The 13,309-nt window shown below is 53.5% G+C and overlaps 1 protein-coding gene and 1 non-coding gene across 3 annotated transcripts in view; both read right to left on the bottom strand.

Annotated features, from left to right (window-relative positions):
• The window catches only part of MTMR4 (myotubularin related protein 4), a 34,802-nt gene that overhangs the window by 11,397 nt on the left and 10,096 nt on the right, over positions 1 to 13,309 (bottom strand). Inside the window, exons 1-7 of one of the 2 annotated variants that reach the window (XM_072353460.1) lie at positions 10,678 to 10,905; positions 8,720 to 8,809; positions 6,891 to 7,007; positions 6,247 to 6,329; positions 5,872 to 6,038; positions 4,804 to 4,900; positions 1,213 to 1,326 (exon numbers count right to left, since the gene is read on the bottom strand). In XM_072353460.1, coding sequence (XP_072209561.1) covers positions 1,213 to 1,326; positions 4,804 to 4,900; positions 5,872 to 6,038; positions 6,247 to 6,329; positions 6,891 to 7,007; positions 8,720 to 8,809; positions 10,678 to 10,722 — 713 coding nt within the window. In that variant the 5' untranslated portion in view covers positions 10,723 to 10,905. Of the gene's footprint in view, positions 1 to 1,212; positions 1,327 to 4,803; positions 4,901 to 5,871; positions 6,039 to 6,246; positions 6,330 to 6,890; positions 7,008 to 8,719; positions 8,810 to 10,677; positions 10,906 to 13,309 lie in introns of those variants that run through there. The other variant, XM_072353462.1, reaches the window with a different exon arrangement.
• LOC140261014 (small nucleolar RNA SNORA17) lies at positions 4,163 to 4,283 on the bottom strand. The gene has a single exon (XR_011905650.1). It is a non-coding gene; the product is annotated as a small nucleolar RNA SNORA17 (small nucleolar RNA).

Consider the following 13,309-nt stretch of genomic DNA (forward strand, 5'->3'; position numbering starts at 1 on the left):
GAGAGCAGCAAAAAGATGAGCTTCTGCCCTGGGGTGGGGAAGCACACTGGGACCGTCTCCAGTGCCAGACCAATTTTAGCAAAAGTAATCACAAACACAATTAACTTCTTAGCTGACTTGGCTACAAAGAGGGCAAGGCCCCATACGATAACCAGCACTCATTACTCTTCTGCTGCAGAATTCAGGTCTTGTAGAAACAACACGCTGTGTTTTGGCAGCATCTGACAGCATGCAACACGAACCACATAACATAGAGACATACAGGTGAGGTGTGTGTAAAGTCCCTGTTTTTACTTCCTGGCTCTACTGCTTCCCAGGGCTTTGCTTTGCTGCGTGCTTCTGGTATTTTCAAAGCTTTCTGTATTAGGATTAATTGCTAACACTGAGTCTAATGCTAGAAACCACAATATACAGAACAACACTCACCAGCTGGGTGATGTATCTTCCTGCACACCTATGCAACTGACTTCCCATTTGGTTCAGACATGCCAGTGTCCTAGAAGATGTGCTTAAAGAGAAATCACCCCCTGCCCTGAAAAGCTCTGCTTTACTTGCTGCCTCGCCGCATCCATCCTCACGTTCAGATGATTTTTGGAAGGCTGCTCTGGTCAGGGAAGCAGCACTCCCTGTATCCACCAGCTATCGACTCAACCACGTTCAGCCACCAGCAAACATCTCACCCTCCCTGTTACCTCAATGCTTACAAACCCTCACAGCTCACTCAAAACAGAAATGATTTGCAGATGGGTACCAAAAAGTACATCCAGGTCCTGCTGGACCCCCTTGTCTGGGTGAGGTGCTATGAGATATACGTTAGCAGCTTAATGAGTAGTGATGGTTATAGGAGTACGGTTGGACTAAATGATATTCTAGGTCCACCTTGTGATTCTATGATCCTATGACGGAGGGGCCATGCAGCATTTTGGCCAAGACTTATTTTCAAAGCTAGGCATGTGTCATCTCATCGAAATACTCTGCATCTCAGAGAAAGAGAACCTGAATTGGACACTGTGCCCTTGCTGCATCTCCCACAGTAGTAAAGTCACCCCCATCATCAGGTCTAACCAAAAGCAAGAAAGAAGCAGCAGTTACCAAACTCCCTCTGGGAGAGCATCCTGCTTTACCAGCACGCACCAAGCTTGCAAACCTGCCCAAAGGGCAGCCATCAGCCATCAGGGACCTGGGGAGAGCACTTGTTTGCTTTGTGTTTACCTGTACACAACCACAGGGATCCTTTTCCATGACCTAAACGAAGCCACGTTCTCCAGCTCCTTATCAGTGATCCAGACAGGCACCAGCAGCTTCTGTGGATAACTGGAACAAAGCCTGGAAAAAAAGAAAGCAGTGAGGCAAAATGAGACTCAGCAACCAAAATCTGCACCAGAGAAACTGTACAGCAACGCTGCAGGAGCGACCGCCGAGCCCCAGGGCTCACAGCGTGTGGCTGCATGCAGGGCAGGTCACAGACCCACAGACAAAGCACTGCCTGGATCCTCAGCCTGCTGAGCCCCGCAGCTCCTGCAGACAAAATCCTGCCCACCGAACATCAAAGAGCAGCCTCAGGTCTCAGCTCCAACCCACACTGCTTAGAAGGAACGTTGCAGGGCTGAGGAGGGTGAAATAACCCAGTGGGTGAACTGCAGGGCACGGCTGGTGATCCTCTCAGCACAGGATAACCCAGCTGGTGGTAATGGGCACTGGGACAGCATTCAGTGCTGCTGGGATGTGATGGTAGCACAGACCTGCCTGCCCTGAAAGGAGATGTCACTCCACATGGGGTACGGACAGCTCAGAGAGCCCTGGGCAGAAGGCAAGATGAAGGACGAAAAGCTTGCAGATGAAGAGATGGTTAATGAAATACGCTATCTGAGGTAATACAAAACAACCAGAGAGGAGCAGGAGGAGGCATCTCAGTGAATGAGAGCTGGATGTTAGAGGTAAAACAGAATCACAGAATGGTTTGTGTTGGCAGAGATCTTTAGGATCGCCTCGTTCCAATCCCTGCTGTAGGCAGGGACCCTCCCATCGGACCAGGCTGCTCACAGCTCCATCCAGCCTGGCCTTGAGCGCTCCCAGGCAGGGGGCAGCCACAACCTCACTGGGCAACCTGGGGCAATGATTCCAAAGAGCACAAACACGAGAAGAGCCAAACATGAACTTCAATGAAAAGACACTGAAAATCAGGCAGGTCAGGCCGGTTTTAGGAAATGCCCCGTGAAGAAATTAAAACCATGAAGACTTTTTTCCACCACCGTGGAGGTGTCAGCCCGCTGCTGCACTGATGGTCTGGGAGATAAGAGCGGGCACAGCAGAACACCAAAACCATCCACGCTGGTGTGAGCGCACAGAGAAGCTGCCAGACCGATCCCTGTTTTACAGGTGAAAAGGCACACCGAGATTAACACGGGGGAACTACCTGCAAGGAATGAGGAGCAACTAATCAGCAGGACCAGATACTGCTCTCCCAACACTGCTACAGCAACCCAGATGTGCACCAGGTGAATGATTAACGGAGATGTGTAAGCTATTGCTTACATTGGCTCTGGTGCCAGAGGAATGGAAGGTGGCAAACATGGTGTTGGTTTTGTAAAAAGCTGAACGTGGGAAACCACTTAAGCCCGACTGCTGCACAAAGCCACCGACCGCCACAGCCACTGCAAGGGTAAATACGGCACACTTGGGAAGAGTCAACACGGCTTTTGTGGAGGGAGGTGGCACATCGTGCATCCACAGAGCAGACAGCGCCTGTGGCTGAGCAGACTGGGATTTTCAGAGCTCTTTTTCTTTACAGGTTGCTCACCAAAGGCCCAAAGGAAGCTTTCCTCGAGTCTGGAGTAACTCTTGGAAAGACAAGAAACAGTTACAGACCTCATTTTCCTCATAAAGCCAAAAAATAAACACAACCACAACCGTAAAAAGATCAAAGCTGGAAATAAGCATCAACAGTGGGAGAAACGTGGGGATTTTTTGTTGCTTTTGAAATTACTCTGCGTGCACCAAACCTCAGCATTGTGAGCAATAGGAAAACAACTTCAGCCCTGGCAGCAGGGCTGCGCAGCTGGGGGCTCTCAGACCGCACACTCATGTAGATGACTGAGGATGCAAAACCACGGAGGGATTATGTAATAGTTTTATTATGATGGTATGCTGAAAAGTATACTTTTATCAGGTCTGGAGGAGCGGCCATTATATGCCTGTATTGCTCTATTTTTATGATGGCTGTCGCCAGGAAGAAGATAATAGTTACCAGATAAGGGCATCTCGGAACAGACTTGAAAGACAACGAACAAAGTCATTACCTCGGAGTATCCTGTCTCTAATAACGCTGTTTTGCCAATGCTGGGAAATAAAAGATAAAAGGACTATAAACAGTTAAAAAGTAACCTGATTCCTGTGAATAGAGGCAGGTGGTAATGATCAAAAGCCAAGGCAGGATTTAAAGACACACTCCCTGGAGCGGCAAGAGAGAACTGGTTTCAGAGTTGCACAAGCCAGTTACACCACCTTGGAGATCTCGGGATGTCTGCTGAGAAGGGAAGCTGAGACCTGCCAGCATCCCCAGGCAGGAGCTCAGCAAACCCAAGGGAAGCACAGCCAGCCTGCCCAGCTTCGTTTCAAGTTCTTTCCTCCATGGTTTGGTCAAAATTAAAACACGTCTTTGGAGAACCTGGCTGAGGTCTGGGGTCAAAGCTCCCAGGAAGCAAAGTGCAAGTGGGAAATCTCACTTGGAGGCACTGAGGCAATCGAGGGGAACCACGTGCAGAATGCTGCACTGAGGGGCAGCGTGGCTGCTTCCAAGGAGACAGATGTAGCTGCAGCACGGAGCTGCGCGCTCTGCTGCTGAGCAGGTCGGGAAAACAATTTCTATCTGAAGTTCTTAGATAAGCTGTGTCAGTACTGGCAACAAAGTCACGAAACAGACCGAAAGCAACAATGTGAGACTGCTGAGAAGATAAAGTATCAAATCCCAAGTGCAGTGCTTGATGCCTTGAACCCTGAGAAAACACCAGAGAGGAGGCAGCAGACTCAGAACTCCACAGGGATTTCCCCGAGCCAACATACCTGAAGCATCTCATGGTCTCCACAAGAGAGTGGAGATATGAAGGTGATGGAGATGCTTTTACTGCCCGTGAACTAGAGAAAGGACGGAGGGATCCGAGTCATTTCCAGATTACAGGGAATGCAGAAGTGAATGTGACTCAACGCCTAATAAAAACCTGTTGGCTTTGTGCCACCTGCTGCAAAGAATGCGGAAGCGCTTCCCCATGAGCTCCAGGGGCACAGGACGGGATAAAGGGGCTGCTGTGCTCAGCTGAAGGGGCTCTGGAGATCCCTGCTCCAACCTCCTGCCCACAGTGGGGCCACCTGCAACACCACATAGGCTGGGACCTGAAATGTTCCCATGACGGAGAGTCCTCCTCTCCACATGGACCTGGCTCTACCACCTGCCACCGTCAGAAAAGCTTCACTCCACCTGCTTTGTAACCTACCAGCTCTGTAGCTTGAAGCAGATCACCCCTCAGCCATCTTCATGGAGGAGTTATGGCCGCATTATAAACTGCCTGGGTCAGCACCTACAACTGCTGCAAGCTCTGACGTTTAGGGTATACTCTGCTTCCATTCCATGACACGAAGGGAGGAAAGAAAGGAGAACTCGCTCATATGCTGATCTGCCTGAGGGTAAGCACGACCCAAAAGGAGGATTAGCAGGAGCCTGACTCATCCACTGCTCTGCAGGGGGACTGTGATGGAATAGAGAAAGGAAAGAGGAGAACCGGGAGGGCCCGGTGGTGCAACACTCACTTGTAATTGTTGTTGATGTCAGAGACTCGCCAGACGTTCTGCAAGTCAAAGCCCATCCTCACCAGCTCCATCTCAAATCGGTATCTTACGTGGTCACCTGGAATAGCAGAGCACAAAGTATTTACTGACAGCACTTTAACATTAGTGGCAGCTCCATAGCAACTACCAGAGGCTGAAGAGAAACCTCAGGACAGCTGGATGTCAGCGTTCTTATTTCAGGAAGCACAAAGCCCGGTCCCTTGCAGGGGTTCCTCTGCTTATCTCATCGAGTCAGGTCACCTCCCAGTCCCAGTGCAGGAGCAGCACAGAAAAAGCCCTTCTCTGCTAAGGTGTGTTTTGGGATGGCAGCGTTCATTTCATCCGCTTTTCCCTCCCAAGGTGGATACTCACTCAGGTCACTGCCCCTCTCCTCTGATGGCAACAGATTTCTAAATGCAAAGCCATCTCATTACTTCATTTCCTCTCATCCATGCTGAAGCTTTACCAAAAGAAAGCAACTGCAAATGAACTTTGTGTTCCAGGAGGGGGCAAACTCCCGACCCACTGAGGGCAGCACCACAGCTCTGCTTCTCTCTATCTGGATTCAAATATTTTATTTGATCCTGTGCAGGAATGAGCCAGGCAGCCCTGCAGACCCGATCCTGGGGATGCCGTGGCACGTCTAAGTGTAGGAGAAGAGATGGAGACATGCTGATATTAATTATGCTGCCTCAGTGCAGATGACATTTGCTGCTTGAGCTGTCTCATTATCGTGATGAAAGTGTTGAAGTACGGGACGTTTCCTTCACTCAAGGAGAAAGGAAAAGGAGACTTAAGCGCCGCTGCCTCAGAATGCCCCACACTTTGCATATTATTATTATTCCTTTTACTGTGCTTGTTATCCAGCTGCATCTGGACATCAGCTGGATGTCCAGGCCAAGTGCGGGATGCCCCTGAGCGAGACGGGCTTGGGCTATGGCTACAGCACAGCGTAAGATGCAGCAAGACACCATGTTATGAACGATGGCTCCAATTGCATCGCTGTACTCCTAGATGGATAAACAGGAAGGGGACAGGCCGGGATTCTACCTGGACGGCACAGATGTGCATGCTGATCTTCCTCGTCAACACAGACTCCTAAGCACCACGCATGGTAGGCAAATGCAAAGAGGTCCTCAGGCTTAGCAGGGCGAGCAATGGCTCTATTTAGTCTCTTCAGCCACTCCTGGCACTGCTTAAAGGTGGAAAAATGGCACCTGCAAATGTAAATCATATTCAGTGAGTACATACACCCAGCTGGGACACAGACAGGGAGCTTCATTTAACCAGAAAAAGGAATAAAGCATCAACCCTTTCAAAAAACAGAGCAACCTCGTCTATAAACAGCTTCATTCCAATGACAGTGCAAAGGCAGGTGTCAGAGCAGACTGTGACAACTGCAGCGGCATCTACAGCAAGGGATACCTGATCACTTTGGAGTCCTTGCAGACGATGTGAAGCTGGAACATATCCCGGCACTCCACACTTTCCATCATCCTCAAAGGCACCTGCAAGGGACAGAAGGAGGGCATGGCAGCACACCGCAGCAGCGGACACAGCGGCCCTGCCCACAGGCTCATGGTGCCCTAATGTGGTTCTATCAGTTAACAGCAGCTCCGAGCCCAAGCTACAAACACACTCCAAGGTTTATGAAGCTTCATGATGCAGCACAGAGTCTCTTTCAAGAATCACCAACCAGATTTCTACTCTGTTCCTGGGCAGTCTCCCACTCCAATAGAAGATGGCAAGTGGAGACAGCAAGAGAAAGCCCCAGGCTGCCACCAGCTGGCTCTCTCTTGCTGAGTGATGGTATCCGACCACTCTTAAAACCCCTGAGCTTAAGGCTTGATTTTAAAAAGAAGAGCAAGGGAAAGTCCTAATTACCATCCACTGGAGCAACCCACTGCACTCCAACAACTGCGTGACCAACAGTAACAAGAGGCAACGTCAGGCCTGGCAACTTAGAGGCCCAGTTCTCATGTTGCAAACCAGAGAAACTGCTTCTGTCTCCCTCACTCCCCTCCAAAATACTGCAAGAGGTAACAGTTAATGAGAAGATCCAAACTTACGTTGATCACAGAATCCTTAAATTTGATATGAAGCCGGTAGTTGGAGATGGCGATCACGGCATCATTTGCATGGCCAAGATACTCCACTCCCTCACCCTGCAACACAGTGAATGGGACCTACAAGGGAGACATGACAAGTTCCAGACACACTCGAGGCTCTGAGCACCACGAAGTGCCAAGAGTCCCTCCTCCCACTGCCTCCGTGTGCTGTAAACCACAGACAGAGCAGTCAGCAGCACCACCAGGCTTCTGCCTATCAGCGCAGGTAAACAGCAATGTCTGGCCCACCTTCTGCTAAGCAGGCTGTGAAGGAATCTCTGCGCAGTGCTTGGCTGTGCAGTGAAGTAACCTGAGTGAGATGTGTTTCTAAATCTCGGTCGCAGATAAATCAAACACCCGCCTGCTTTTTCCTGTCAGCCAACTTTAAAACACGGGATGCTGGCAGATGGCCGAGCTTAACATCCCGTTTGTGTATGTGTGGAAAAGCAAAACAAAAAATGGCCCACCCCAAAACTCATCGGGCTCCTTGTTCTGCAGCTAAGCAGGCTCCTCGTTCCCTGGATGCCACCCACAGCAGGTGGTGCTGGTAACCAGTCGTGCAGAAATGTCACAACTGTTTATCACTTCAGCCGGAGCCCTTTGCTTTCCAGGCAGGGCATCTGATTAAACAATTCATTACACTGTAATTAGTACAAGTCAGACCACACAGCCTTTATTGCTGAGCTGATTCTATGGTTCGGATACACGCTGCCTATAAACTGAACTTGCTGGCTTTCAGGCACGATGTGCTGGGTGAGCAGCAGTTGTACCAAAGAGTCCTTCCTTCTTCAGTTACTCGTACAAAAATAACAACCTGAGGCACCTGTCTGAAAAGCTTTTGAAATATTAATTATTCGACAGCAAAAAAACAAACTCTGCATTTTGGCCGCCTGTTCTGCACGCTTTCCTACGCTGCTTTTAGCTGGCCTGTGTCGCAGCCACCCCAGGGCTCCACCCTCTGAAGGCTGCAGCCCCGCAGCATCCTCACCCGTGTGCCCTTGCCCAGCCAAGCCTGCAGCTGCCACATCTCAGCCCTCCTTACCAGCACTGGTTACCAGACAATGCTGGTCACCGAGCAAACCCAGCTGCCGCAGCAGAGGGAAGAAGACACACAGTGGGCCTGGCTCTGGCCACAGCAAGATGATGAGTGCTGGGATGAGGTGGCAGCAGACTGTGCTAAAGGAGTGAGGAAAGCCAGGAGGTTTGGCTCTGCTGCCCCTGCTGCACAGCAGCAATAGTAGCTGGGTCTCTTTCAAAGGCCTCTTGCAGCATGAAGCTGGCACAATATAGAGGCTCTTCTTTCCAGCAGCTCTGCAGCAGGAAAATGCCAGGAGCAACGTATGTGAGAGCCACATCAGCTGTTGCAATATGGCACACTATTGCCTTCCATGGCACAGCCCAGCTCTGACGTGCTACCTGTCCCATAGAGGGCCTCCTGCTGCACAGCAGTGCAGCATCACTGCTCCTCAATGCCAGCACAGGTGGAGGATGGGGAACACCCAGCCTGGCAGCATTGCATCATGCTCCAGATGTATTTCCCAGAGGCAGATGTGACGCCGTGTGCACTGCAAAGTCATGGCAGGGCTGGGAAGGAGGGCAGTGAGCACTGGGCAGCTGTTCCCTGCCTCCATGCACATGGAAGGACTTGCCAGCATGAGCTGACGTACAGCACTGCTGAACCTGCGGCTCCAGAGCACGTCCTGGCCTGGAGAAGTGCTCTCAGGTTTCACGTCACAGAGCTCAGCCTGCTGCATCCAAAGCGGATGGTTTCTGTCTTCTCACTTCCTTACCTGCAATGACTCTTCCTCCTTTATCAGCTCCTTTGGGGGGAACAAGTCCTTGGCCTGGATGTACTCCAAACTGGGGGGGCCTTCCTCGCCCTGCATTGAAAAGAAAACACACGTTGAGAGTTGGCCCCAGCTACCGCACGCTATGAAAAGGCACAATCAGGGCTGTGGGATGCTCCTGGTGTCACAGCGTGTCGGGGAACCCCGGACCTGTAGATGGAAACACTTCTGCCTCTGCACACAGCTCCCCGACCCCAGCTATGGCACAACAGCCACAGCACAACAGCAGTCTGGAACGGGTCTCCACGCCGTGTCTCTTCAAGCCACACGGTGCACAGAGAGCTGAGCAGATAACCTCAGTGATGCACCTGGGAGGGATGCGACAGCGACTTATCATGGCAGAGCTGACCCTGTGAGCTTCATTATGGAACCACAGCAGCGCACACACACAGGGTTCCACTCAGCCCAGCTGTGACCTCCTCCTGCTGTTACCAAGGACTGCTTTCTTCGGGCAGCTTTTATCCTCATTCTTAGCCCTGAGATAACTGCAGACCCTGGATTCTTTTAATATGGAAATGTGAAACAATCCTACAGCAATGGGGTGCAGGTACACACAGCCATAACAAGCCCGGCCTGAGCAGTGCCAGCAGCAAAGCAGGGCATTCTCCCTGCAGTGCTGAACCTGGGAAGCCTGACGTGGCCTGGAGAGGCATCCTGAGGGAACACACAGAGCCTGGACACCTCTCCTGGCAGCGGGGACTGTCTCCATGGTGTCACCGTGCAATCAATCAGCAAATCCCAGCCCAGCCTTTCACCGACCCTCAGCCTGGTTTCTGCCTGACGAGAGTGAGCAGCACCCAAACAGCAGAGGACAGCAGCTGAGGATGCATCCATTCCACGTGTTAAAGGACTCCTTCAGAATGCCCCCTGCTCCCCACCACTCCTACAGGCTCCAGCAGTTACTGGGAAATACCGTTCTGTGTTACGTATCATGGAGAATTTTAAACAAAATACCTTTCTGGCTGAGCTGGTGCCCTAGAACCTCCAGATCTCAACCTGAGGAAATGAGAACCCAACCTTTTGCTTCAGTTATATTTAAAAGGATGCCAAATCCCCATATCATCTCATTGGAGATAAAAAGGAAAGCATCTGTGGGCCACATCCAGTGCTGAACTCCCAACCCAGGACGCCTTCCTGTTCCAAAGACCCACGGCCCCACAGCAGAGCCCTTCCCAGGACACAGGCAGGGGGGTGTGCAGTGTGTGGGGGTCACGGCCAGCATCCACCCCAGCACGGCCGCAGCACCTCCCTGCACAACTACCAGGCTCTGCGCACTGCTGGGGGGCACAGGGAGCGGCGCCACTTCAGGTGCAGGCCGGGCTGTGGGGGGGCCCAAGCAGGGAGGGCAGCCCCTCATCGGTGCCTGGCAGCTCACAAAGAAACCCTATGGAGCAGCAGGAACTGGGACAGAGCAGCCGGCGTCCTTGAGTCCCTCCCTGCTGCGCTGTGAAGCTCAGCCCCTCCTGGGCACCCCTCACTGAAGCCGTTCGGCCACAAGTCCCCGCTGTGGGGGGTTCCTGCAGATCTCCGAGCAGAGACACTTTCCCGTATGACACAAAAGATGGAGCTCAGGGCCCCGGGAGGGTCCCACAGCCCTGCCCTGTGCGGGAGCACGGAGCTCCCCGGTGCTGCAGCTCTGCGCGGTGTTTCCCAGCAGCAGGCAGGGAGCCACGGGCCGTCAGCTGGCTGCTGTGCCCTTGGGTTGGGGCTGGTGCCTCCTGGGGCACGTGCAGGGAGGAGAAGGGCCTCCCCTCCGTGAGAGGCGGCAGGATGCCAAGCTGGGCAGCAGGGCCAGGCCTCAAGGACGGGCCTGATCCGGGGTAGCGGCTGAGCACAGCGCCGGCACGGAGCCTGGAACAGACAGGGAGGAGGAAAAAACACAACAGGAAAAACGCACTTACAAAGCAGTTGAGCATGGAGCAGGAGACGCGGCCCGGCAGACTCATGTTCACTTCCCGAGGCGGCGGCTGGGCGCAAGCAGCATCTCCCTCCTCAGGCCCCGAGCTGCTGCCGGCAGAGGCTGCCGGGCGCCGGCGCAGGGATTGCCGCAGCCTCGCCAGTGCTCGGCGGAGGGCAGGAGCATCCCTGCAGCCGGCCGGAGCAGGTGCCGCGCTCACAGCGCTGACAATGGAGGGAAGGAGGGCGGAGGACGGCCAGACTCCACCTACCTCGCAGGGACGCGGAGCGGAGCTCTGCCATCTGAGCGTCTCCCCGACAGGCGAGACAGAAAATGGAGAGGCCGGCGGGGATCACCCCTCCTCTCCCCCTCCCGCCCCCGTGCGCGCAGCCCGGCGCGGTCTCCAACTCGAGTGGCTGCCGGGAGATGCGGTCCGGCCCGCGGCAATGGCCGCCGCTGCTGGAACAATAGGGGAGCGCGCTTTGTGCCGCAGCTCTGCTGCAGCGCTCGGCTCCATCCTCCGGCACAGAGCTCTCCATTTCCTGCTGCTCCGCCGCGTGTCGCTGAAGGACAGCCCAGCACGCTCAGGGATTTGCAGGACGGCCGCTCCCACGGCAGCCCCTGTGGGTGCTCTGAGCGCTCCCAGCTCAGCGCTGCCATCTCGGAGCCGCAGGACGGCATTCTGCTGCCAAACGCCACCGCCGCTGCCATCACCGGCTGCCGCTCTCCAAGAGGCAGCTGCCGCGTCCTGCTCCCCTGCACGTCCTGCTCTCCTCCACGCCCTGCCTGCTGCACAGCGGACCCACCCCTAAGCGACATGGAAGGGGCTGTAGTTTCAACCTGCACCACCTGCACCTCTCCCTGCTGCAAGCGCAGCCCCTGGGACCATCTCACCTCACTCAATCCCTGCTCTTGTGTCCGTACAGCCTCCTTTCAGCTGGCTTCGCTCACAGCGTTTCCTAAATGCCAAGTCAGGTGTCTCCCCTGCTGGAATTCCCTCTGCTGTTGCTAACACCGTGAGACCAAACCAGGATGACGCAGCTCCCCGAGCGCTGTGCACGCTCACGTTCATGCAGGCACAGAGGGGACCCAACTGAGTGTGTGTGCCCTTCCCAATCCCGGTGCACCTTTGTCCTCCATTTCACCCAGCTGCTGTCAGTGCTCCTATGTTAGGCAGAGGGCAGCACTGCTATTGCTTCTGCCTGGTGGTGGTGGGGCTTTCTGTCACTGCAGCATCACGCTGGGAGAGAACTGCAGAGAGAGAGGGGCTGTGGAGGCAGGGAGGAACCCACAGCCCTGCCCTGATCCGCCCCACTGGGGGAGAACAGCAGGGGAAACAGGCAGGAGGAGGTCACTGCCTCGGGCAGATGGTCCCACATCCCAGAAGTGGAAACGAATCCCCGTTCTGCACACGGATGGATGCTGACAGCTGAAGAGCTGCGGCCAGTGGGGCTGCTGGTCCTGCCTCCTCTGCTCCTGCAGCACAAAGGGCAGCTTTGTGTCGGGGCTCTACAAAAATAGCTCATTTCCTCAAAGCCTCCAGCAGTGCTTGGTGAGCCAAAGGCCGGCTGGGCCGCTCAGGTGGCCTTCCAAAAACAGAACCCTCAGCTCACGTGAAGAGATGTTACTGCTTTATATCCTATAAACCAGGACGGGGATGGCCGGCATCATCTTCTGATCTTTAAAAGATGACAGAAGAGGTTGTAGGTCTGCTATGCTCTGCATACTGAAAAGCAAAGGCTTCCACGTCTCTGTAAGTTCCAGCCCACGCACCCCAAAAAGGAGCAGAGGCCCCAAGAGCAGGGACAAGGATGAGAGATACGAGCAAACATCTGCATGGAGGTCAAAGAGCTGAAGGGAATGAGACAGATCTGCACAACAGCGGGGCCGGAGCAGCCCCAGGTAGTGCCAGCATTCAGATCCACAGAGACTGATGGCCACCAACCAAAGCGCTACGGAATGGGTTCATGGTCACAGCAAAAGGGGCCACCGCAGCACATCACAGCTGCAGCTCCTCGGTTGGTTTTGGAAGCAGGTTAGATGAGTTTGTGGAAGAAAAAACCTACCAAGGGCAAATAAAACATCGCAAAAGCACAGTACAAAACCCTGAGCCCAGGTTATCAGCAGGCTGGCTGTCCTGGCTGCGTTTCAGCCCCCCCGCATTCTTTGAAGCCATGCTCTACTCTGACTAATTATTTTGCAGTCTCTGCTATCTCAGCATCACCAAAGCACACTGTTAACGTGGAGTTAATTCTTCATTAAGAAGTGAGAGAGGAATAGAAGGACAACTCCCACCTGTACGATTTAAAGTAAATCAGCAAGAAGCAACGTGTGGGTGACTGCATCTCTCCCCCAAGGAGGCAGAAGAGGATTCTGGCCTTGCTTGTATATTCCAAGAACAAGCTTAGAAGTAAATTCACCTTACCTACAGCATCACGGCTACAGCCACGCCTCAGAGCTCTTTATGTTATATGCTACCACACAACATACACAGGATTACAGCGTTCTTAGAACCACTGAATCCTAGAATGGCCTGGGTTGCAAAGGCCCACAGTGCTCGTCCAGTCCCAACCCCCTGCTGTGTGTCACCAACCAGCAGCCCAGGCTGCCCAGAGCCACATCCAGCCTGGCCTTGA

Source organism: Excalfactoria chinensis, chromosome 19 (assembly GCF_039878825.1).
Source record: "Excalfactoria chinensis isolate bCotChi1 chromosome 19, bCotChi1.hap2, whole genome shotgun sequence".
In the NCBI taxonomy this organism is placed as follows: domain Eukaryota; kingdom Metazoa; phylum Chordata; class Aves; order Galliformes; family Phasianidae; genus Excalfactoria; species Excalfactoria chinensis.